We start from the raw sequence: 26,236 nt of genomic DNA on the forward strand, positions 1-26,236 counted from the left end.
TTTAGGAGCCTAGGTCGCATAGACCTTTTCCAAAATTTTACCCATTGTCAGGGAGTTTCTCCTGGGAGTTATTCCTCTAATGGGTAGTCATGCATGTTAGAAACTTCAGTTTTATTACAGAAACTGGTGAAACTGCAGTTTTATTACAAAGGTATACTTTGTTAATTCCCAGGACTTGATCCGGCCTCGTGGTAAAGCTTCAGGTTACAGATCTGGGTTTACCATCAAAATGCACTTGGTACATCAAAAGATTGGTAACATGTATTACTCACAATTTATGAGACTTGGATTTGTTTGTAATGTTCAGGGTTCACATCACTAGTATGATATCCTATTGTGTATTTAGGATTTTAATATTTATTGGCCAATTTTTCAGATTTCATCTTTAAGTCACAGAATAGGGAGCCAGGAAACTGGGACCTGGTGTAATGCTGAGTAAGTCACTTAACATCTGTATGCCTCAGTTTTAGCATCTGTAGCACTGGAATAATACTTCTCTAACTCTAAAGGTATTGTTAGGCTGAATTAATTGTTTGAAAAGCACACGATGCTCCTTGGATAAAAGGCAGCAAATATATGCAGAGAATGATTAATCAATTATTATTATTATTATTATGTGTTATATTATGTATGCATATAATACTGAAACAGGTACCACTAATTTTGTTCAATGCCACATTGGCTGAATTAAATAGCTAGGAATCCTACAGCAATGAAATTCCAAATGCTCTTCAACAAAGTATGCAGGTGTGAACTCAGTGGAAATTTGTAGTTAACCAATAGCCATGGGAACTAGGCAGGATTACTTAAAAGGCTGTTCAAACCCCATCAGCCAAATTAGATTTTTCAATCCACCTTAAATATTCACTGTTTGATTAATTGTAAGGCACCTCTTTAAAAATAAAAAAAATCAAATGTAATATTTTAATGTCTAAGCAACTTTGCAGTGTTTGAAGAGTCAGAAAAATAATCAAAGGTTAATCTTTTTGTTCCTGATATTTACTTTTTTTTTTCCCTTAAGGGAGACTTTTATCCTTAATCTGGATGTACAGACAACAGGCATCATACAGATTATGCTGCTATTCTCAACTGTTGATTTTAAAGATAGTTTATAAATCAGTCCTTTAAATTGAACTTTTCTTTATTTCCTTATAGTTTTTCACATTGGCCTCATCAATGAAAGGCCTCAGACATTAAATTTAAAATAACCTGGCAAAAAACAGAAACAGATTTTCAAGTTAGAGTCTTACATTCACTTTATATTGATTAGTTTTTACTCCTCTAGAAAATGTCACTATTTTGCACAAATAGTACAATGGTTTGTATATTTCTGCTGGAAGCCCCAAATCCTCTCTCTCACACATAGCCCAAGCAGCTGGGATTAGAGGACCCCTTGGGGCTACAGGAAAATAATCCTCTCTCTCCAGGCATCGGCAGAGAGATTCTGCAGCTGTTGCTGTAAGCTTAGGCTGGAGTAGCCTCTATGCAGCCTCTGCAGTGGGGGCTGGAGTCACAATGCCTCTAGAAGTGTGGCCACTAAACCACTGTGTGAATGGCCCTTGCCTGGGTCCCACTCTACTAGCCAGGGTGCAGAGTAGAGCATGGACAGTGGTACTAGCTTGGAGCTGTCTTTGTACACTGAGGAGCACATGGACTGGCACTGTGCCTATGCATCCTGAGCTGGTGCTGCTCAAAGGGAGAGGTTTCCTCCACTCTCTTCCTCCCCAGCTCATCTGCACAAGGCCAGGCATGATGGAATCCTATTTCTTTAATCTCCCCTAGCCTGAGACAGACAAAGCATCTTTAGTTCTCAGCGAGTCCCACAGACAGGGCACGTAGCCCTAGATCACACTGACTCAGATTTATAACTTGGACAAATCTAATATCCTGCTGATTCCTACCTAAATAATTAGCCACAAACACAATGGCCTTGAGTCTCCATTGTTCCAGGTCTATGGGAACCATCTTTGTGCTCCTGTATTCTGGGGCTATCAGGGACCTGACTGGCACCTAGTTCAAATAATAAGCCTCAGGGCTGCTGTAACTTATGTTCAAGCTGCCAGTGGAACCCAAGTGGCCACAGGGAGCTGAGAATAATTGATGTACAGTGTGTGTTGGTTGTGCCTCTGGCAACATGTCCCCATTTTGGGGATGATAGTAGGAGCTTTTTCCACCAGCTCTGTGCCAGCCAAGGAGACACCCATCACAGAGTGTCATCTCCTGGAGCCGTATTTATCAGCTCTCTATCTGCAAAGGGGGTGGATCATGAAGAAAACTGTACTCAAGAGGGAAGATTTGCTATGTAGACTGTGCCACATTCATTCATAACTTTGAATGGGAGTTAAAGGACTTTGAACTCAATATATAATTTGACAGGGAGCCAAAGCAAAGACTTTGAAACAGGAGCAATACACTCAGACAGTTCATACGTTCCAAGGCCATCTAATCTTGTGATCATCTAGTCTGACCTCCTGTATGACACAGGGCACAGAACTTCCCCAAAATAATTCATACAGCATATTGTTTAGAAAAACATCCAATAAAGTCACATGTCTATAAGGATGTGGATATAAGGGTCTAAGGCAATGGTTCTCAAACTAGGGCCGCTACTTGTTCAGGGAAAGCCCCTGGTGGGCCGGGCCAGTTTGCTCACCTGCCGCGTCTGCAGGTTCAGCTGATCGCGGTTCCCACTGGCCGCAGTTCACCACTCCAGGCCAATGGGGCTGCAGGAAGGGCGGCCAGCACGTCCCTCGGCCCATTCCGCTTCCTGCAGCCCCCATTGGCCTGGAACGGCGAACTGCAGCAAGTGGGAGCTACACTCAGCCAAACCTGTGGACACGGCAGGTAAACAAACCGGCCCGGCCCTCCAGGGACTTTCCCTGAACAAGCTGCGGCCCTAGTTTGAGAACCATTGGTCTAAGGCATTTCAAATAATTTGCATTTATTATGCAACATGAACAGGAGCTCCCAAAATCAAGTGCAATAATTTAGCGCTGAAAAGACAGCCACATACCTTAGTTGTTCCTAATCTGATATGCTGAGCAGTGCTCTGAGCTTGGTAATATTTTGTAGATGGTTAAAAAGAAGTTTCAGTAATGGATCCATGAAAAATAACCATTCATAAATCTGGGGACAGTATAGCATCCAGACTTCTTACACCTGAAGGAAGAGTCCATGTTATATTATAAAGTAAAATCAACAGTTAGGATCATAACTCATCCACCTTTCAAAACCAGTGACTGGCACTTCTGGTTTGTTTGCATGGTGATATTGATTTTTAAATACATTTTCTTAAATATGTGAAGTATCCATTGCTGAATGTGCCATAATGGCTGGTCAGAATATAAATTTCAGTAGAACACTCAGGTGCAAGAATAAACTGAGCAGCACATGCATGGCTTTGATTATAGGCCAGATCCTGGGGTGCAGACAAATGATGCAGAGCACAGGTTAGGGTGTATGTATATCACTGGCTTATACCAGCACTGCTCCACTGTGCAAGCTGGTCTCCCTCATACCAGGCTTCAACATCCACAGGGGGCCAGAAACACAGCTGAAGTCTGGCACCATGTAAAGAAAAGCCCTGGCCACACTCACTTTCCTCCAGCCACAGCCACTTGCTAGTGCCAGCACAGAGTGGAGAATTAGCATTTGGGAGGGCATAAAGAGAGGGAAGGTGCCAGCTTTGCAGATTGGGCGAGGAGGGCCGAGAGGCTGGTGTGGTAAATGGCATGGAGCGGTCAGTGAGAGAAGCAGCACTGAATCTGGCATTTGTTGGTGGAGCTGGGAAGGATGTAATCGAAGATGAGATCAAAGCTATAGGATGGAGTGGAGCTGTGCAGGGCCTTCAAGGCTCTTTTTGTTCTAGTCCAGCTGTAGAACAGAAGTTTAACAAAATATTTTCTGAACATTTCAAAATCTTGATAAAAAATTCCCTTTGAATTTCCATCTAAAAAACATCTGAGGATATGAGGGGAGCATATGGGAGAAGGAGACTTCCTTTACCCGAACCTATTTGCTCACTGCCCTTATATTTCAGGATTTGAAAGGGCACATTACAGTGTGCCCTATTATAGGATAGCACAAAATGATGTAGCTACAATGTAACTGAAAAGGACAATCAATGGCCAGGTTTTTTGTAGCACCTATAAAACAATGCTCATTTGCTATCCCTAGACTCATCCACATCATCTTTGCCTTTTCAGTTGGAGGGATTTTTTTCCAAATGAAATACCACTGACATTTGTAATTCTATATTCACACTTAATCAGAGTGAACATTTTGCAAGCATTGGTCTGTGTAAAAACGCCCTCTGCTTGATATAATGAGAACTGTCTGTTCCTTTCGATCTTTAGCATTTCACGTCTAGTTCAATTACATCCAACATGCAGCCAATTTGGGGCTCCTGTGATGGAGTGAGGAGACCAGGTAACCTAAATCAATTACTATGTTTGCATTTTAAGAGGTTTTTTCCATAGTACATTCAAATTCACAAAGAACTAGTGGACCTTCCAGTACTTGGGTCTTTGCTTGTGATAGAGAAAAGGACCAAATCCTCTTCCCAGCCAGGGCCGTCTCCAAGCAGCGGAAAAAAAAAAAGCCGCGATTGGCAACCGCTGCCGCTTCATTCTTCGGGGGCAATTCAGCGGCAGGTCCTTCCCTCTGAGAGGAACTGGGAGACCCGCTGCCGAATTGCCGCTGAAGATCCGGATGTGCCGCCCCTTTCCGTTGGCCGCCTCAAGCACCTGCTTGCTGCCCTGGTGGCTGGAGCCGCCCTTGTTCCCAGCACATGGACTGACTAAACAGGCTGGCCAGTGGAGAGATCTGGTGGGCTGAGTGGGGGGAGATGTAATTCTTCCCTCCAGGCTGCAGAGCAAATGTGGAGCTGCTCTGTGACCACTGCTATAGCCTGAAGAATGCAACAGATCCAGCAGACACTGCACCCACGGGGAGGCTGTTGGCTGGTGGTTCTATATAGACAGGGATGTACTAGCCCTGCACCCTGCCCTGAAAAATCCTATCTGCTCTAGGGCGCAGGAAGTGGTGCTCTATACAGCTCTCCCTGAGAAACAGAACCACAGTAGTTATGCTGCATCCAAGGCTTTCTGTGGCATTTATATGGGCTGCATCACATGACCCAAAAGACTCAGAGGTGCACCTGCAGCACCAAACACAGCATCCAATAGCCCTGATTCCAGTCTTACTTATTCTGGCCTTATACTGGTGTAACTCCAGTCCATTTTGTTTTATCACTGGTCATGCCCTGTGTCCTAGTTTATGTTTATATACACAAACTTTGTTTAATAGCTTATGATCAGGAACGGTTTATTTTAGAGTGGATTCAGGAGGATTCCCTTTGAGACTCCTTCCCTGCATTAGGAGCCATCACAAGTAGGACCACATTCTTTAATCTTCTTTGATGACTGACTGAATAGTGGTAATAATCCTTGCCCATTAAATGTTGCTCTACTCTGTGGTAGTAGCATCTGCATTCTGTTAAATGCAAGTGGGTTGTGGTTATACACATAACAGGGATTTCTATGTAACAGGCAAGATGCAATCATTTTAGAAATTTATTTTTTAATGTTATCTGAATGATAGTGATGTGTTCTCTGAGCTAACAAAGGAACATGTTGTTCTGGGGGAAATGCACTTAGGGACTTACAAATGATTTAATTTACCTTATTTTAGTACAGAGAAGCTGTCTCAAATATTTTGCAAACAGATAAAGATTCCACTTATTTTATCAAACACATGCACATGCACACACACACAAATACTGGATGTTCAGACAGCTGGCAGATTGCTTCACCTCTCACCTTTCAGCCTTGGATGGCTTTTATACTAGGGTTGTGAATTAGCTTGAACTGAAAAATTTGAGTCTGTCTTCATGGGTGACTGCTTTCTTTCATCAACTGCTCAGTGTTTGTATTTTCAGTGGTAACTGAAGTATTATGCACTTACAATAACATTGGCTTCTAGAAAATAAAGCCATTCCACAAAGCATTTTGGGAAGGGTTAGAAGAATTGACATAAAACTGATAATAAAGAAATGAAATATTTTCAGTCGGGCTGAATCAGTTATCATAGTGCTGGTATAGCAGTCGTCTTAGCCAGGCCATCAGAAGAACTTCACTACCAGTTCTGGGATGTTTGTAGCAATCCAATGGATGATTTAGGGCTTGGGGAATGCTAGGGGATGAATGGAGGAGACAGAATTATTGGGATGAGGCCTTTAACTCCCACTTCAGACACAATTTAAAAAACTGGAGAGGGAGATTAGGGCTGGGAAATAAATGAAATCAAATATCAGTGTCCTTAAAAACATTTAACATTTAGCTCTGAAGCATGGCTCAAAATCCTCTCCTTTCAAAATCTCCTCTGCAGGATCCCAGCATCACAGCCATGTTATTTCTTATGCCCTTCTGACAGAACTCCTGGGGAGCCAAAGGAATGCGGAGCATTACCCTCACTGAGACGCCCGCCTTCAGAACCATACCATGGCACTATATCTTAGAACAACATTGGACTGGAGAAGGCACTTGTGTACAAAATAGCCATGTGATGAGTGCTGCTATCACAGGAACATCTGCAAAATCTGTCACTTCCTTTTAAAAAAAAACCCTGAACCATGACTTGTGTAGTTTTTCAGATTTTGACCTTGATGCCAAGGCCAGCAATTCAGCCTTTCATATTGCAGTCATGCCTCATTCCAGCTATTACATGCCTCATTTCTGTTAATCTTTTCTAATTAGTTCTGCTTCTTATGTGAAGTCTTGGAAGCTAACATTTTTCTATGCTCGCAGTCAGGGCTTTGCTTTCATGTTCAAGGTCAAATTCCCATTTCACTTTGTGAAACTCATTTGTTCTCTCAGCACTCAGAGGGATATATTTTAATTCAGGTCGAGTGGCCAGATTTTCAAATGGCATTTTACTAATAGCGTTGAATTAAAACAGTAACCAGAGCTATAGGGATGTCCAGTTTTATTGTAGGCCTAGATGTACTCCTTGGTTTTACTTCTAGGGATAGTGTATTTGCTGCTGGTCCATTTATACAGGAAGCGACAGAATGGGGTTGTACTGCCACTGCTGGTGGTACAGGGATTTGGAAGCTGCTCTGAGAGACATTGTGCCTCAGGCAGGCACAAAGTTTTGAAGTGCCAGGGGAACACAGGACAGAGTGACCCCTGCTGTCAGCCTTTGAAAGTGTGCAGTGTGTACCCCACAACATGGGATCTAGCTCCTCCCATCCCATTCCTTTGGAAAAGCTAGTGCTGCCAGTGGTGCAAGCAACCATTATGCTCACAAGGCCAAATTCAGAGGGAAGGTGCAAATTATATCCCCTACACTCAGTTAGACTCCACTGGACCTGCTTACAACCACTTGGCAGGTGTGTATGAGTGTAAAGAAGTCACCCTAAGGGAGTCTAAGAAGATGTAACATCAGTTTGGATTTCCTCTAGACTTACTCTGAATTTAGCACAGAGAGTGCAAAGTTGCAATTGTGACAAGGCTGTGCACAATACTGCAAGTGTTTGTGTAGGAGGGGGCTTCCTGCACATTTTTCCACTGATCTGCTCATTGCACAGAGCTAGTGACAATTTATCCATAAAATACCTTCACTAGGTATAGTGTCTGTCATGTGAAGATCGGTGTGCTTTATAACTGTGCACGAGTGAATCCTCACAGCACCTCTTGGAGGTGGGTACTACTGCCATTTTACAGATGGGAAAACTGAGGGACAGAGAGATTAGTTGCTCAGTGTTGCTCAGCAGGTCAGTGCCAGAGGCCTGAATAGAATCCATGTCACCTGACTACTGATTTAAACCATGATTTTGCCTCTTTCAGGCTATTAATGCCCATGACATTACAGTTTGACTAAAAGCAAGCTAAGACATGAATAGTGACTCTGTAGTGACAGATATGCAATACACAAGATATCACTGAATCATAGAAATATAGGACTGGAAGGGATCTCAACAGGCCATCTAGGTCCCCTGCACTGAGGCAGGACTAAGTATTAAGCAAACCATCCCTGACAGCTGTTTGTCCAACCTGTTCTTAAAAACCTCTAGTAACGGAGATTCCACAACCTCCCTAGGCAATTTGTTCCATTGCTTAACTACCCTTAAAGTTAGGAAGTTTTTCTTAATGTCTAACCTAAATCTTCCTTGCTGCAATTTTAAGCTCATAACTTCTTGTCCTGTTCTCAGAGGGTAAGAACAATTTTATCACCCTCCTCTTTATAGCAACCTTTTACTTGAATACAGTTCTGTCCCCTGCCCTCAGACTTCTCTTTCCCAGACTAAACAAACCCAATTGTTTCCATCTTGCTTCATTTTCTAGACCTTTCATCATTTTTGTTGCTCTCCTCTGGACTTTCTCCAGTTTTTCCAAATCTTTCCTGAAGTGTGGTTCCCAGAACTGGCCACACTGCTCCAGTTGAGGCTTTATCAGAGCTTAGTAGAGTTAGAGTAAAGAAGAATTACTTCTCATGTCTTGCTAATAAACACTTTTGCTAATGTCACCCTTCTGCCTGTCTGAGTTGGCAGCAACAAGGGCTGGGTTCAGTATCCAGGGGTTCCGTTCAATAACAATGCAAAACCGGCTCGAGCCCCCACCCAGTGACCTGGGACAATTACATACCACCCCCCAGGTGCCTCTAGGAGGCAATACTTCCCCTCTCGCAAGCACGGAGTCTGAGTGTAGAAAAATCCTTTTAATAAAGGAGGGAAACAATGCAGCATTATGTTGGGGAAACACCACAAACAGGATTCATAACACAAACCATGAGCAAAAGACCCACCCCCAGGTAAGTTTGACAGTATCCTTTTCCCCTCAGAGTCTTAAGTCCAACCACCCAAAAGATCACCCCAAAGTCCAACACCCCAAAAGTCGCTGTCCCTGGCCAGTGCAGCCCCAGAGTTCAAAAGTTTATCTGCAGAGTTTTACACCCCCCAGCTGGGTGGAAATGACAGGGGGAGAGAGAGTACACGGATTATTAAGGGGCACCTTACGTGGTCTGAGGCCAACTGCCCCGCCTCTCCGTGGGGTTCTGCTGCAGCCTTCACCATGAGCCGCTCCACTCCACCAGCCATCCTGTGAGCCTCTCCAGCCATCCCACGAACTGCTCCACTTTGCCAGCCGCTCCACCAGCCATCCCGTGGGCCGCTCCAACCATCCCACAAACTGCTCCACTCTGCCAGCTGCTTAGCAATATATCTTCAGGCTCCCCCACTAGTTAACAGAGCTCTCAGCTCTTAATAATTTTAGCTCTTCAGTGATTTCAGCTTGTAGTAGGGGAGCCCCAATGCTGATGCCCCATGGACCCAAAGTGAATTCAGCACAGCAGCCTGTAATTAGACTCTTAATGGAATCAAAATTAACTCTGCTATTGAACAGTGGAGAGAGAAGGAGGTGCAATTAGTGTTTCAGGTCCTCAAAAGGGGCCTAAACCATCAGATACAAATGCCTGTCCCCAGCCTCTCTCAATTCACTGGGTTTTGGAAGCCATGTCCCTTGTCTAGCAAGTGCTACTTAGTTGATGGTGAGTCCCTCTGTCATAAAACAGTTCCACTGGCCTTGATTCACATAATCAGGGTAAGAACACTTTATTCTTCCTGCCCCAATACCAGAGAAACTGGGGATCCCACAGCAGCCAAAGTGACCATTTGGGTAGCTGTGAGCTCATGCGAGGCAGGGTGAGTGTGCCTATGCAAACAAGACCAGCCCCTGAAGTTCTTTTCCACAACTCAGCACAATTCACAATTCATCCTGACTCTGCTTACACTAATAAATCTCAGCATGATGTTCACTTTTTTGGCAACAGTATTACTTTGTTGACTCATTTAGTTTGTGCTGTACTATAACCACCAGATCACTTTCCACAGTACTCCTTCCTAGACAGTCATTTCCCATTATGTATTTGTGCAATTGACTATTCCTGCCTAAGTATAGTACTTTGCATTTGTCCTTATTGAATTCCATCCTATTTATTCCAGACCATTTCTCAAGTTTCTCAAGATCATTTGAGAATTCTAATCCAGTCTTCTAAAGGGCTTGCAATCTCTCCCAGCTTGGTATAATCCACAAACTTTATATATGTATTCTCTATGCCATTATCCAAATCATTTATAACAGTAGGTCTCAAACTTTTTTTTTACTGGCGACCCCTTTCACACAGCAAGCTTCTGAGTGCAACCCCCCCAATAAAGTAAACACTTTTTAATATATTTAACACCATAATAAATGCTGGAGGCAAAGCGGGGCTTGGTCACTGTCAGCTCGCGACCCCCCATGTAATAGCCTTGCAACCCCCAAGGGGTCCCAACGCCCAGTTTGAGAACCCCTGATTTATAAAGATATTGACTAGAACTGGATCCAACACAGATCTCTGTGGGACATCACTCGATATGCCCTTTGAGCTTGACTATGAACAGTTGATAACTACTTTCTGAATATATTTTTCCAACCAGTTGTGCACACATATTATGGTAGGTTCATCTAGGGTATATCACCATAGTTTGCTTATGAGAAGGTCATGGGAGACAGTATCAAAAGTCTTATGAAAGGCAAGATATATCACATTTCCAGCTTCCCGTATCCGCAAAGCTTGTTACCCTATCAAAGCAGGATATTAGGTTGGTTTGACATGATTTGTTCCTGACAAATCCATTTTTATGGTTATTTATCATCGTATTATCTTCTAGGTGCTTACAAATTCTGTTTGATTATTTGCCCCATTATCTTTCTGTGTACTGAAGTAAAGCTGACTGATCTATAGTTCCCCACGTTGTCCTTATTCCACTTTTTATAGACAGGTACTATATTTGCTCTTTTCCACTCCTGTGGGATCTCTCCTGTCCTCCATGAGTTCTCAGAGATAATTGCTAATAGGTCAGAGATCTCTTCAACCAATTCCTGAAGTATTCTAGGATGTATTTAAGCAGGTCCTGACAACTTGAAGACATCTAAATTGTCTAAGTAATTCTTAACTTGTTCTTGCCCTATTTTAGCCAGAGATCCTACCCCACTTACATGTTCATTATGTTAGTTGTCTGATCACAGCTAACCTTTCTGATGAAAACTGAAACAAAAAAAGGCATTTAACACTTCGGCCATTGCTGCATTTTCTTTATTGGCTTTCCTCCCCTCATTGAGTAATAGGCCTACTTTGTCCTTCGTCTTCAGCTTGCTTCTAATAATCTGTAAAATGTTTTCTTGTTACTTTTTTAATCTCAATTTGTGTCTTGCCTTTTCTAATTTTGTCTCAGCATGCTAGAGTTGTTTTATCTTCATCCTTCGTAATTTGACATAGTTTCTACTTTTTGTAGGACTTTGAGTTAGATTATTGAAGATCTCCTGATTAAGCCAAAGTGATTTCTGATCCTACTTCCTATATTTCCTGTGCATTGGGATAGTTTGCTCTTATGCCCTTAATCTCTCTTTAAAACACTGCTAATTCTTGTTACCTCTTTTCCCCCCCATAGGCTTGCTTCCCACAGGATTTTCCCTACAATTCTCTGAGTTTGCTAAAGACTGCCGTCTTGAAGTCCATTGTCTTTATTCTGTTGTTTTCCCTCCTGCCGTTCCTTAGAATCATGAACTCTGATTTTGTGACTGAAATCAGTGGGGAGTTAACAGAAATATGCTCTCCTAGTATAGATCCTTTATTAAGTAGGAAAAGGGAGTAGGTAACATGAGATTCCCTCGGAAGATGGAATACTACACCAAATATAGACTAAGAGACCTTAGTCTCTCCTCAGCCTTTCCAGACTGCAGTGCAACCACTACACTAGACTGATGTGTTTTTTCCTGAGTAATATGTGAAAAAGAGGAATAAGTAAAACCTGAGGGCAGACCCAGACCAGCATTTTCAGAGGTACAGGGAAAGGACACAAGGAACTCATCACACTTGTACTTCTGTGCAGGGACCAGCCAAAGGCTTGCTGAGAAGCTCCTGACTAGCTCACCCAGAAGTGCTAGAGATAGTTGGGAGGCACACTGACCCTCCCAAAGACAGGATAGAGCTGCCACTCTGGCGTGTGCTTCCTGAGAGCGCCCAGGAAGAATTGGTCAGCCACAATTCCACCTGCAGGCTCCAGCAGCAGCACACCCATATGCAGTTCCTAGTGGGCCTGAGTAAGGGTCCCAAGGTTTAGCTTTATATTTTCAAGTAACCAATTTTATTCCCCTCCCCCAAATCAATACACTTTTCACTACATAAACAAACGTAGCCAATCACTGGGTCTGCAATTTCCATTACTGGTTTGAAAGGGTTTCAGTTGCACAGCATTTCTTTATCTGGTTAACACTCCTTGCACTCTCTCATTATCACCTCAGACCAACCACCTCTGGAATCCTCAACCTGACATCCTGTAGGCCTTCTTTCATGATGATTGGCTAGTTGCAATAATTCCAAGAGGCACATAACTGGTGAGGTGTGAACAGTAATGGCAGGAGGCATCTGAGCCTCTGGTGAGAGAAACACTCAACTACAGCTGGCACCTGATCCAAATGGGCAGAATATTTTCAGATTCATGGAATTGGAGGAAAAAACCCTCACATTTTAACGAAACATAGCAATCTAGGGTATAAACAGTTTACCCACATGGACAATTAGTGCATGGCAGGCTAGTGCAGGATAGTTAACAGCAAGCTGAAATGAATCTAAGTATTCATGTAGACCAGTCCTAAGGCTTAAGCTCATCCATTAAGGAAACAAACATACCATGTGACCTATGTGTCCAATCAGAACCAACCAACACATTTCTGACTTTGAATGTCAGCTACTTAAAAACACACTTTCAGACTAGGTCAGAAGGGCTAGAACCTTGTCCACCCACTCCTGTAATAGGCCTATGACCTCTGTCTGAGTTACTGAAGTCATCAAATCATGATTTAAAGACTTCAAGTTACAGAGAATCCACCATTTATACTAGTTTAAACCTGCAAGTGACCCATGTCCTATGCTGCAGAGGAAGGTGAAACCCCCACAGGGTCTTTGCCAATCTGATCTGGGGCAAAACTCTAAATGTGTGGGTAAGAACCACCAGCCAGACACCTGGGAAAGAAGTCTCTGTAGTAACTCAGAGCCCTCCCCAGCTAGTGTCCCATCACCAGCCATTTGAGCTATTTGCTGCTAGCAGTTGCAGATTGGCTACATGCTGTTGTAGGAAGTCTCATCATACTGTCCTCTCCATAAACTTATCAAGCTCAGTTTTGAAGCCAGTTAGGTTTTTTGCCCCCACTGCTCCCCTTGGAAGGCTGTTCCAGAACTTCACTCCTCTGACAGTCAAAAACCTTTGTCTAATTTCAAGCCTAAACTTGTTGATGACCAGTTTATATCCATTTGCTCTTATATCCACATTGGTGCTTAACTCAACTCTTCTCTCTCCCTGGTATTTATCCCACTGGTGTATTTATAGAGATCGATCATATTTCCCATCAGCCTTCTTTTGGCTAGGCTAAACAAGCCAAGCTCTGAGTCTCAAACTGAACATGCACGCTCTACAGACCTAGAATATTTGTTGAAGTTATTCGGTGACTAATTAAAAAAAACTGAAGAGATAGAGAAAAATCATAAGCTGTTCATGGACAATTTGAAAAAAGAAACAAAATTAATCTAAAACTATTAGCACTAATATAAACTCCCACTCACCATGGGGGAGGGGAAGAGGAAGAAAACTTGAAGTGCAGCAGTTAGAAAACATCAGACCAAGCCATTTTTCTGGTATGCTAGTAGAAGGGAATTAAAGGACACATTTAGGACCTGATTTTGTACTTACTCTCCATACAAACTTCAGTCATAACAGAACCAAAATTTCCTCTTTCAAAGTACTAAAATTAAAAATATATTAGTTACACCAAAGTGAATACAATTAAAATTATATTTATGTTATTTGAATGTCATGGTCATGTTTGGTATTTATGAATAATCAGTTCCTTAAAAATATCAGAACCAAGCAGTCATGAAAATACACCATGCATGCACCTATACTGAAACTATTAATTCAGATAGTTTGTTCCTTGTAACTGTGTATACAGTGTCTTAGGAGTACAGTAACAGAATGCCTAGTTTCGTTCAAGGATACCTATAATAATTAATTATCCCAAGATCAAAGGAAATGTGATCCCTGGAAAAAATTGCTTTTGAGAATCCTAAAGTAGTGGGAATTAGGTCTAAATCTATTCTTCAGCCTTTCAGCACTGCATGCTATGCCCTTTGGGACTGTAAAACATGCCATGTCAAGAAAAAGATCTCCCTGAAAAAGGCTCTAGGTTAGATGCAGTCACTGGGTATTTACAAGACATTATTATTAGCAGATTTTTTTTTTAAATCCAGATAAATCTGATTTTCACACACTGCAAGTTAATCAAAACAGGGTGAGGATTCTTCCTTCTAATGTACTTTGTATTGCTAGGTCCTGGATTGGTACCACTGTGGCAGAATGATCCTATCCCCAGCTGAGGAAACCCTTTTGGCTCCTGGTGAACAGAGCTGCCCAGAGGGGGGAGGGGAAATTGGGGCAATTTGCCCCAGGCCCTGCAGGGGCCCCCACGAGAGTTTTTTGGGGCCCCTGGAGCAGGGCCCCCCCCACTCGCTCTGGGACCCCCGGAAAACTCCTGTGGGGCCAGGGCCCCTGGAGTTTCTTCCACTCCGGATCTTCGGTGGCGGGGGGGTCCTTCCGCTCTGGGGCGGAAGGGCCCCCCGCCACCAAATTGCCAGGTCTTTGGCGGTAATTCGGTGGCGGGGGGTCCCCGCCGTGGGTCTCCGGGGCACTTTGGCGGCGGGTCCCAGAGGGGAAGGACCCCCACCGCCGAAGACCCCAGGCCCCCTGAATCCTCTGGGCGGCCCTGGTGGTGAATGGCTCCAAGGATCTGTTTACACAGGGACCTGTAAAACTTTGGGAAGGGAGCAGGGAGGTTGTTAGGGAAGCTAAGGGAAAGAAAAACAGGGAGAGAAATGAGGCCATTAAATGAGATGGAAAACAAAAGTATCAAGAGGATGAAGTGAGAGAGGGGAAAGAAGTTGCTCTAAGTCAGGACAGAGGCAAGGAGATGGGAGCAGATGAGAGTTCTGCTTTCTTTCAAAGAAGTCGGGGCATGATTCTGTTCCCCCTGAGATCAATGGAAAGACTCCCATAGGCTTTGGATTACGCCCCAGAAGGGCGGGGATGGGAGGGAAGCTTGGATAAATAGAATGGGAGATAAGACAAGGCAATAGGGAAGAGAGAATTTAAAAGGGAAAGAGGAGAGGAGAAATCAAATCTCTCTGATGTTACTGGACTGAAGTCAGTGGGGGTACCCCAGGGATGAATTAGAGAAGAGGGAGCACAGTATGTAAAGGGGGAAGAAAAAGGAAGAAAAAGCAAGAAGTGGCATTAACTATATTGCTAGGTAAATGTGTTTGTTCACTCCTGGTTTTAAATTTTATAATGTTTCCTTGGCAGAAATCCTGAAGCTCTGTAATTTTTGTGGAGCATGGGCTTGCTGGAGGGATTTGAATCTGCATCTTGGATAACACTGTTTACCATATACTGCAGAAATGCCATGGCAGCAATTTTTCTCTAAAATGCACCATTTCATATTCTGCTGCTTGAAACAATTTGCTTTTTATTAAGAGTTTCTCTAATAGGAGGGGCTTATTACTCAAAGCCTTCTCTGAGTCAGGCAGCAGTGCATGTCCCAATGTTGGTCAATGGTTTGTTTTGAATTTGCTTCCACAATGTAGCATTTTACTCCCATTATGGAGGAGGGTATCCCTTACCTCTCTGTTCAGTGTTCTCTGAATTCCTCTGAGCTAAATTCCCTCACCCCCAACCCCATGAGAAAAACCTGCAGGAAGGGAGTGAGGGGAGAGGAAGACTCATTAACTCCCCTCATGGAAACTTCCTGCTACTGTCCCTTAGGTGTGACAAGTTAATGGAGGCCTGGATTTCAAAGCCCATGCCTCCTCTAACACCAGAAACCCTCCCTGAGCCATCCTACTGAGATGCCTGCTGGCTTCACTGTCAACAGAAATCAAGACAGAGCAGGGGACACCTTGCTCAATTCCCTCTCCTTCCCTGAAATTCGTAAAGTCTTTTTGATATGAAGCACTTATGGGTGGGTTTGGACAAAGAAGAGGGGGAAGAAAAGACTCCACACAGATAAATCTCTCTGCCTGGAAAGGGGGATTTCCAAGGGTAGATCTGAAGACCATCTGTGCCTCTGTGTGGAAGTACAGACATAATGACTTAGTTTGTACAAAGTTCTGAGGATGTAAACCACCATGGAAGTGCTAGATATTAATATCTAAAAAAGTCTATCCCCTTCCCTGTCTGACAAATACAGGACTTACAATTTCAAGGTTTAATTGCAAGCTGTCACCCCAAAAAATAAACTCCATCCCTATTCTGTTGCATGGAAGTAGTAGTAAAAGGAAGAAAATCTCAATGGCAGAATCCTGCACCACTCTGAGTCAGAAGTGGTCAAGAGAGCTTTTATGGTGAGAGGAGCTGCCTTTTGTGAGGGCATGGCCTTGGTATAATGAATTATAGAAGAGCCTCTGGCACCACAAAGACATGTGGAGCTTAGAAAAATACTGAACACTTCAGGCATGTCTACACTACACAGTGGAACCCAGGCTTGTGGACTCTGTTTCCCAGCCCACATTTAAGCAGTGTACAGCATGTGATTTCCACTTCCTGTAGGCCATCTTTGCCAGGTGGCTGTGGTCAGAACCCTATCCTCATGCTGCCTGTCTTCAATGCAGTTGATATAGTGCTAGATTAGCACTATGCCTATAGCCTCATCATGATTGTAACCAATCCTGTACAGCAGCATGAGAGAGAGAGGCAGGGGGATAGAATGCTCCTTGCACCCATTTCTCCTTCCCCCTGCTTATCCATGCAGGGCCAGCCGCAGTCTGGCACAATTTATAGAAAACAGGCCTCTCCCAAGCTATTTTTAATCCCAGTTGGTAGTTAGCTACTTCAGAAAACAAACAGTTTCCAGATAAATTCCAGAAGGACCTCTTAGTAAATCATGGGAAGGGTCTGTCATGCTGACTTCACGTACCAGAACAAAACCTGTCTACATGGGTTTTCCACCAAGCCACTTTGGAAAAAATTGCCGAGAAGAGGGGGTTTCACAAGGTTTTTCTGTATACTATGTGATCCTGAGCCCCATTTAAGCCTCTTTCATCTGATGCATGTGGCAGATGCATTATTTTTTTTCTGGAAATTTAGTGTAATTCAGCCACAGGGCTGAACATTTTAAAAATGATGGAAGAGACAGGAGAAGCAGCAGCCTGGTTTTGACATGGAGAAGATGTTTGTATAGAATAAAACTGAAATTGTGTCAGAAAAGGATAATGCATTCAGTGAGCCTGCAGGGACAGCCTGCACCCTGGTGGCTTTATATATCAGTTGCTATTCCATAAAAATCAGGGCATGAGTTACAAAAAGTTGGGCCTGATCCTGCCTCCATTTTGCTTTCTTAAGAAAAGTGAACAAAATAGTTTTCAACTCAATGCTGTATCATTACCCCCAATGTGTTCTGAATTTTCCCCTCGCCACTTCCTCCTCCCTCACCACTTCCTCAACATCAACACATGACTTCACACCTATAAAGTTTGAAATAAGACATTCAAGTATTTTCCTCAGACTTCAAAAATGGAGCCCAGAAAGCTGGAAAAATAAATAAAGCAATGTCCTACCCATATAGTAGAATACATACTGAAAGGAGACTTGAGAGGATGCATTTTTATAGTTTTCAAAGTAAGCAGAAAGACGCAACATTTGGATCCAAACTGTATTTTGAACACCCCAAAACATTAGTTTGGATCTTTCTTTCATGGTGCCTTGAAGAAACAAAACTTTGTCAAAGGTATCCATTTGTCAGGCAAAATTGTTTAATATAAACAGTATTGATTATCCCAGTTCTTTGCCTCTAAAAGGCTATTTTAAAGATCAGTCACTTTGAAACTGTCCCTTAGATCCACAGCATAATAGATTATATGTTGGGATCAACTATTTATTTATCAACACTCCACTGCAAGAATCTCAGTTATCTTGTGCTTAAAACAGAACCACCATTTACTTTAATTAAATTAATAAGGTCTTAACTGGGAAACTAGGTTAAAAGGTCTCAGTACAGAACTAGATGCCTATCTACACTCTAATCAAGTCTTAAAAGCAGAGAATATATATTTATATTATGGCTCTACAAATGCGCAACATAGCTTACCCATTTTTTTTTTAAGGAAACAAAGGTCAAAACCAAACCACTGGATTTTTTTGTTTGTTTTTAGATCAAAACAATTGAGCAAATCTGATGGGAATTCATGAAACGTTTTAGTTGAACTGAATCTGCTTGATGAAATTTGTTTCATCTGAACAACATCCCCCAGTCCTACGTGGCACTGTTTCTCCCTACCCAACAGCCAGCACAACTGGGAGCACTAATTACACCCTGGCAAAAGGTATGTGGCGGCAGCAAGACACAACTTCCTTCTGCCATGCTTTAAAAGCCCTCTTGAGCCCACTGGTGCAAAACAAGTGTAGACAAGAGCAGAATGGAGTCGGTTACATCTAAGCAAAAAATGGAAGTGGAAGGGAAGTGCCAGAAGAAAGCAGTGACACTTTAGGAGGTTTGTGTTATTGTGCACTAGCTTGCAAGATACTCCATGAGTTAATGAGCAGCATCAATGCTTTCTGTGCTCCTTAATGGGGAGGGGAAGCTGCTGAGGGTGTGTGATGTCAACTTAGTGCCTTTGAGCAAAAACACCACATTGTGACTTGATAGGTAATCAGTGTGTGGTGGTTTTGTAGGAACACCTGTCATATTGTCAGTGTGTTTAGTATAATCGGTAGCTGCTGCTGTAAGGTGCTCATAGGAAGAGGTAGGCTGGGATTGCACAAAGATAAAATGGTAGCAAAAGAAAACAATGGAAAACAGTAACAGCCTTCATTTTCGGGGAGCAGTGTCACATTAGCATGTGCTTTCAGGGCTCATGGAAGATTAATGAAATGAAGGCACCCATTTAATAGCCAATTCTGTAATTTGAATCACAAATATCTTTGATCTTCAAGTGTTTCCTAAACAACATTTTCAAATTATAATGCTTTTCAGTAGTTACTGATACGCTAATATGCCTTGCATAGTGCTTCTGCTGCAGTAAATATGTTGTTAATTTAGTTTCTTTGTTTCTGCCGATACAAGTACATTTGAAAACAAAATTAGCCTTTTCCATGGAAATTGAATGTTTTGAATAACTGACTTTTTTTGGTGGTGCTGGTTACTATGGCAATAATCTTGATTCAAGATTTAAACCTGCAAATGGTTTCTATAACAACATGATAGGATGCTTTGGAAACCCAACTGAAGCAAACATTCATGCGACCCTTAATCTTAACTCTTTTATGACCACACTGTTAGTATCTTCCTAGGGCTCACTGGCATGTGCTTGCTTGTTTGACAGAAGCACATTTAGACCTTCTAAAGTACAGTACTTAGTTTCATTTTGGAAATAAGTAAACATCAGGTATTAATTCTAAATTGTGCACAGGATCTGGACCAAGAAAGTCAGGTCTTAGGGAATGGCTGAAGCATGGGGAAAGCAGGGATGGCATTTCTATGGCTCTCATCAGGTCCCTGAGCACTGCACTGGTCTGGTCTTCAGAGAAAACTTAGAGCAGCAATGTAATTAAACTGTTCATTGTATTAAATGATGGAGCACAATTGGGAAAGAAGGAATGGGACACAGATAGAAATGGGAGAGAGCACAATGGAGAGAACAGTAATTGTGAGAGCTATACGACTTAGGAGAACTTGAGCAGGACTGAGGGAAGGTAGAGGTTGGACCTAGACAATGCTAGTGGATGAAGTTGTTTTGGTGGTGCCTTGTATCTCTTGAGGTATTCCATTCCATCAGTACACGTTCCTAGGGCTTTATTGGTGTTGTATCTATTCCCTGGGCATGCTTTCCTCCCCCTATGGGCTGATCCAACCATAACATCCCTTCCTTCAAATTCATGCTAAAGATGTCTGAGACAATTCAATCCCTGTCTCTCTGTTTTCCATATTATGCATCTGTATTCTCATGTTCACTGGCGCTTCCTTAAGTACCAACCAATGTCATCCCAAGGTTTAATGCATATGCACAGTCAGAGCCTTCTAGGGCTGTCTTTTCCAGGGAGTAACTCACATCATATTTATGAACCACATATTTTCACTGGAACATTGCAGATAAACTGAGATATGTCTAGGTGTACCAGAGCCAAGCACTCTCCAATGCAGTGCTAAGCACTCTGAGCAATGTGCAGACATCCACTTAAATGCTAATTCTCTCAAAACCTTACTAGAACCAGAGAACTTGATATTTCAGTGACAGGAACTCATAAATTTATGTTATAATCTCAGTGACAGATTTGTTTAAACAAGAAATGAACAATAAATGTTCTGACTCCAAACCCCAGGGACAGGACTGAGCAGTTACTCAGGATTTTGTTGTACCAGCATTTCTCTGCCAGCCTTATCAGGTTGTGAAGGAAACCTTCTGAAGGTGAATAAATGCCATCTACTTTTGCTGTCACCTGACAGACTGAAATGGTAGCTCTAAGAGGCCAATGGTGCTGTGTTCATCTCAATCAATTGTCTCTGAAAGCTAATGAGGACTTTCCACATGTCAACATAGTTAATTATTCTGCTGCTGATCATATTAGCAAAAAATCCCAACCCATATATGCAGGGATTGTGGGTGGAACTTGAGTGGAGCAGCACTCCATTTCTCCTACTCCAATATAATCCCTGCTCAATACCACTTGATTAATAATTAAGGAATTAAAAAGTTATAGCTAAAGGCAGTTAAAATTGGAAGTCTCAGCTATCAAATAATGGTCCCGCATGTGTGCTGCAGCAGGACAAAGAACAGTAGTACATGTTAGCAGTTCAGTGGCAGGCATAAGGCTAAACATTCAAGCCTTTGACAATGTGTTGGGCAACACTAGGGGATAGAGCTCCCCTCAGATGAACTATGCATAGTGATGCACAGCTGGATCTGCTCAACATGAAACAAAATATCTGGGCAAGCACAGAATGCTAGTCTTCACTTCCATCTCCCTTGCCTCTGTTAGTGTGTGTGGTTGTTACTTAAGTGTGAGTCTCACAATAATTTAACCTTCCTGATTTTAATTTGGCAGACAAGTGAATCACTAGTTATGTGTTCAATAAAGGGGAATGTGCAGCCAATTAAGTCCCCTGCCAAGCACCATGCGCTTGTCAGTGCTGATGACTTTAAAGAGTATCCAGGATCTAGTTGTCTTCTGCAGGGGAGTTCTTCTCCTAGGAAATACACCAACTGCTTTGAGAAGGTCATAAAATGTCTGTTGATTACATGAGAGGACCCTACAACTGTGCTGAAAGCTCCAGTGAAGATCAGGCTCTTCTCCAGGAGAGAGGGGAGGGGAAAAGAGGAATGGGTTTGCTAACAACAAGCATCTGCAGGCCACAATGAACTAGTTAGCACTGTCCAGGCCTGACAATAGTTCACCTGAATGTGATAAACTAGGCTTTTAGTGACTGAAATTTGGTAAAAACTCCTGCCATTAGTTACAGTATTTAGCTACCTTATGGAGAGGTATTCAGAAAGAACAAGTCTTTCCTGAAGGATTTATTTGGGATTGTGTATATGTATCAGAAACAACCCAGCAGAGTTCTGCAGGCCAAAGGATGTGTTTTCCTTCTCTGACTATTACCTACACTTGTAAGGCTTTTTGTGTTTTTTAAAAAAAATAAAAGGTGGGGGAAGGGGAGACAAGCTCTTACCTAATCATCTTACCAGTAAGTGATTTACATTTATTTAGTGTTGAGATCCTCAGTGGAAGTGCAAAGTATTATGAAGTGCTGCTGTGGTCTAAGCACAAAAGACAAGTCTCCTGACTTGGGCTCCAAACCCAACTCTGCAGCTGACTCAGCCTGCCACTTTCAGCAAGTCATTTATTATCAGTGCCTTTCTATAAAATGGAGATAACGATACATACCACCTGTCATAAAGCACTGTGAAATATGGGGATGAAAAGCATTGTATAAACAGGCTTTAGTATATTTTAAATGCTAATAGCCCAATCTCAACAGCCTGTCTCCAGCAAACAGTCATTTTAGCAAAACAATGCTAGACACTAGGCAGAACTAGGAGCATAACCAGTCAGGGTACTGAGAGAGAGGTAGAAAACAGTGTGCACTCAGAGCTGCAACTTTTGTCCTGATTCCCTAGATTATCCATATCCATGCCTAAGATTTGCCAAAGCACAAGAACCTAAGAATCAGGAGGAAGGAACTTCAGGCAACTGGTTAGTGCTTCTGTATGCTGGCAAGTCTCCATCCACCTATCATATGGAAACAGTGACCAAAGATAATATTTTTTGCCAGTATATTAAAAAGTCATTCTGGGCAAGGTGGGGCTGCAGAAAGAGCTGAACCCAAGCCTTGAAAAGATTCTGAGACTAACTGGAATCAAAGATGAGATTATACCATATCCCCCTTCTTCTCCACAGGCAAAAGTCATTCTTATCTGACAATCTGGAACCTACTAGAGATAGTAACAGGTGAGGTCACTACTCAAAGCTGACTAACAGCTGTGTTTCTACTGGGAGTGCAGGTTGCATTGTGCAGTGCACAGCTGGACAAGTGAGTCAGTGCTGGGATTGGAGCCCAGTTGACAACAGCGACCTGGGTTCAGAGGAATCTTTACCAATATATGAGTAATCATAGGGGATGCTGGGTGAAGGTTAAGGAAGAAACCAGCATGTGATCTATGAACAAGGTGGATGTGTAATTCAACTTATTGGGGGGCAGAGTTTGTTCCCCTTTGAGCCTGAAGTCATTTACTTGGGGAAGATAAGAACTGTTAAATAAGACCTGAATAGAATCGGAACTGAGGGAATCATTTACTCGTGTCTGTTAATTTTATCCTTTTAAAATTATGATTTTTTTATGTTTAAAAAACCCCAAACCCATGAAGCCTCTAGCTCTGGATAGGTCAGATGTTAGAAGAAACTGATCCCTAAAGCAAAAGCATTGAGTAACCTAGGAGCACAAATCCCATTGAAAGTCATAGAACTGTGCCAAGTCACTTCTGAAAATCCCACCCCAGAATCTTCATCTCTGTTATTGTTCTGTTGATTTAAACTTGAAGGGACAAATTTGGCCCTCAGGTGAACATGGCTGTGCATTCATAGCCTCATAAATAACATTGTCTTGTAACATCACAAGGATAGATTCTGGCCACTGAGGTAGAAATCTCTAAGAGGAGAGAACATCATACATTTTTCAGTGTTGATTGGTCATATGCTCTCAATTACACAAGTGCAACCCTGTTAACTTTTCAGTGGACTTACACTAGCTTATCTGAGTGAAGATCTGGCCCTTTTATTTCTAAAGTCTCTTAAAATGTGTTAGTTTCTTCTAGCTATATCTCATTAATGTTACAGACTATTTACACCATTTCTAGTAGTACGGGTGATAACCAGTAGGTGGCAAGCTTTACTGCAAAGTATTTAGTGTAGAAAATTCAGAGTCTCCAATATATTCTATCTTCTATTAAGTGTACCGCCAAGCATCTCACTTACATCAAAATGTCTTAACCATGGGGTAAAAGGTTTGGCACTAATTTCTCTAGTAATTAGATTAATATGGTGATGTTTTAAAGAGACTCAGATAATTACTTCATGTGTCAATCAGTCTAAAGTGATCAGTGCTTTGTTTGAATTTTTCTAATGTTAAACATTAATTTTAAGAATCTCTGTCAGAGCAGGTCACTGCTCAAGTGATCTTAATTCATTGAGAATGCAAAAGGCTCATTCTCTGCAGAGCTTAGTTTAAAATATGCGAGGACTCATAAGGTTATCTCTATATAAAGCTGCCAAAATCTAGCTCCCAAAAACATTTAAATGTTTCTTCTCTTGCCCTATTCTCCTTTCCCACTAAGTTAAATTGAGACATTTTTCTCCTGATGGCTTCCATTTAGCACTCAACCTGAGCCATCCTATGCACCCATGTGCCCTTTCTCCTGGGTATGGGCTACTCACACCACAGGTCACATCCTGCACAGGTGGGTGGGGAGTAAGTAGACCCTTTACCTTATTCTCCCCTACCCCATATGCAGTCACCAGCACACCTGGTAGCTGAAGCTGAAGTTGACTTACCTCGCGTCCTCACAGCACGGGGTCGATTGCTGCAGCTCCCCCCATCGACTTTGCTTCCTCCTCTCACTGAGCTGGAGTTCAGCAGTTGACAGGAGAGCGATCGGGGAATCGATTTATCGCATCTACACTACACGCAATAAATCGATCCCCGATAGATCCATCGCTATCCGCCAGATCGGTAGGTAGTGTAGATGTACCCTTTTTGAGTCACAGCCTGGTCTCTGCTGTGCTACTGGGGCCCTTATTCAGAGCAAGGTGCCAATCTAGCTTGTAGAGAGAGAGAACATTGCTGTGTGTCAAATTGAAACTGGAAAGGAAGAATAAAGTGTGATTGGACAATACACTAGGAGCCAGATCATGGACTACACACTGTGGCAAAGAACCACAAGGGGGGGCCATGCGGATCTGTGCTGCCCCAAGGAGAGCTACAGGAAGATGGTAGCAGTGCAAATGCTACAGCTTGGTAAGACTCCAGCTGCCTACCTTCTTAACAGGAGAGGATGCCATCAGACCATTGTGCATAGATTCTTTCAGGAGCTCCAGTCTGCCTAACCTGTTAATGCAAATTCTTGATTCTGGTCTGCAAAGCCATCCAAAGGGAAGTACTCATCCTAAGCAATGATGGCATCTCCATCCAGGATTGCTGTGCTCCTTGGGACTATACAGATTAAAATCCAAAGCACATGAGAGAGAGAGAAAGTGCCCAGTTCTTTATGGCCCTAAGGGTCCTTTATGTTGCTCTGACATAAACCAGACAGAAGCATCCCCCTGAGACTCTCCCCAGCTGAGCTGTTGACCTACCCCTCTTGTAGGTTGTATAGTCAGAGCTAGATACAACTGCTCATTACTTAAACAGCCTAATTTCTTCAGATATCCTAATCATACAATTTCAATTAATGTAACTTTATAAACAGTTTGAAGAATGCATTAAGATCATATGGTCCTCAGAAGTGCCAAACATAGGTGCTAGTTTTCTTAAAGGAGCCAGCTTCATTAACTCTAACAAACTAATTAACAGGTTTACTTGTAAATTCTCAGATAATGAATTCTATACTCAAGTAAGTTTGGGAGGATCTGCTTCCCCCCCGCCCTCATGTTCATAACTGAGGCTGAAATCCTTCTAGAAGAGCAAAAGTCAACCTTCACTATGGTATCATAACCAATGCCTCCATAAAAAATTCCTTCCCATCTCAGATTCTATTCTAGGCAGGAGACAGTGGGAGGGGAGAAAACTGTTTCCCCCCCCGCCCTCAGCCACATATTAAGAAGCAAAACCAAAACCCTTTTCAGGTCTTCTTTATACATCATAAAGAAACAAAAAGGCATAAAGACACATGTTTTTCATTTGCAGGATACCTTAAAGGCCACTACTGGTTTTGGTCGAATCATGGAATTATTGTTAATATGGTATTGAGGACTATAATGTAATATGCACACACAGGCTACTTGTTTCATCAGATAATAATTAGGCCTTTGAGTCAATAAATATATCCATCCCTGGGTATGTGGGACCCACCCTCCAAATTGGTATATTTTATTTTCACAAATATCCAGAGCTCCTCGGCACGTCTCATAAAGAGGCGGCCACATGAGGAGGCACAGCTCACCTCTCTGATCTCCAGATGTGTCACTCTGCCATAGTTCCTACTATAGGCATGCTTTTCTGGTAAGATTATCTGAGGCTTTGTCCCTCTGGCCACAGCAAAAGTCCACTACTTGCAGAACAAAACGAGGGAGTCGAAACCAAATAAGGCCTCTTGAACCCTCCCTCAAACCACCAAAAAACCAAAACACTGTACAAGCCCTTTTGTCTTCTGTGACTGGCCTCATTGGTCTTTTGGTCTCCCCAGATGAACAGCCCTACTCCTTCCATCTCAGTCTCAGTTCCAAGTCTTTTGTATTACAGGCTGACTACTGTTCCATTGCCTTCCCAGGCTAAATTTTTTTTTTTTTTTTATCTACAGGGCTCTGCAAATAGTCCACCTCCCATCAGTGGCAGATCTCTCGCTGGATTGACTGCCAGCTCACACTTTGCAGGTGGGACAGTTG

At 42.6% G+C, this 26,236-nt stretch overlaps 1 protein-coding gene across 1 annotated transcript in view; it reads left to right on the plus strand.

Annotated features, from left to right (window-relative positions):
- The first annotated feature begins 21,627 nt into the window (after nt 1–21,627).
- CRB1 (crumbs cell polarity complex component 1) overlaps nt 21,628–26,236 on the plus strand; it is a 120,862-nt gene continuing 116,253 nt past the window's right edge. The window contains exons 1-2 of the mRNA XM_039483413.1: nt 21,628–21,747; nt 22,538–22,588. Of these exons, the coding sequence (XP_039339347.1) occupies nt 21,714–21,747; nt 22,538–22,588 (85 nt within the window). The 5' untranslated portion in view covers nt 21,628–21,713. The remainder of the gene's footprint in view (nt 21,748–22,537; nt 22,589–26,236) is intronic.

Source organism: Mauremys reevesii, linkage group 8, assembly GCF_016161935.1.
Source record: "Mauremys reevesii isolate NIE-2019 linkage group 8, ASM1616193v1, whole genome shotgun sequence".
NCBI classification, from domain to species: domain Eukaryota; kingdom Metazoa; phylum Chordata; order Testudines; family Geoemydidae; genus Mauremys; species Mauremys reevesii.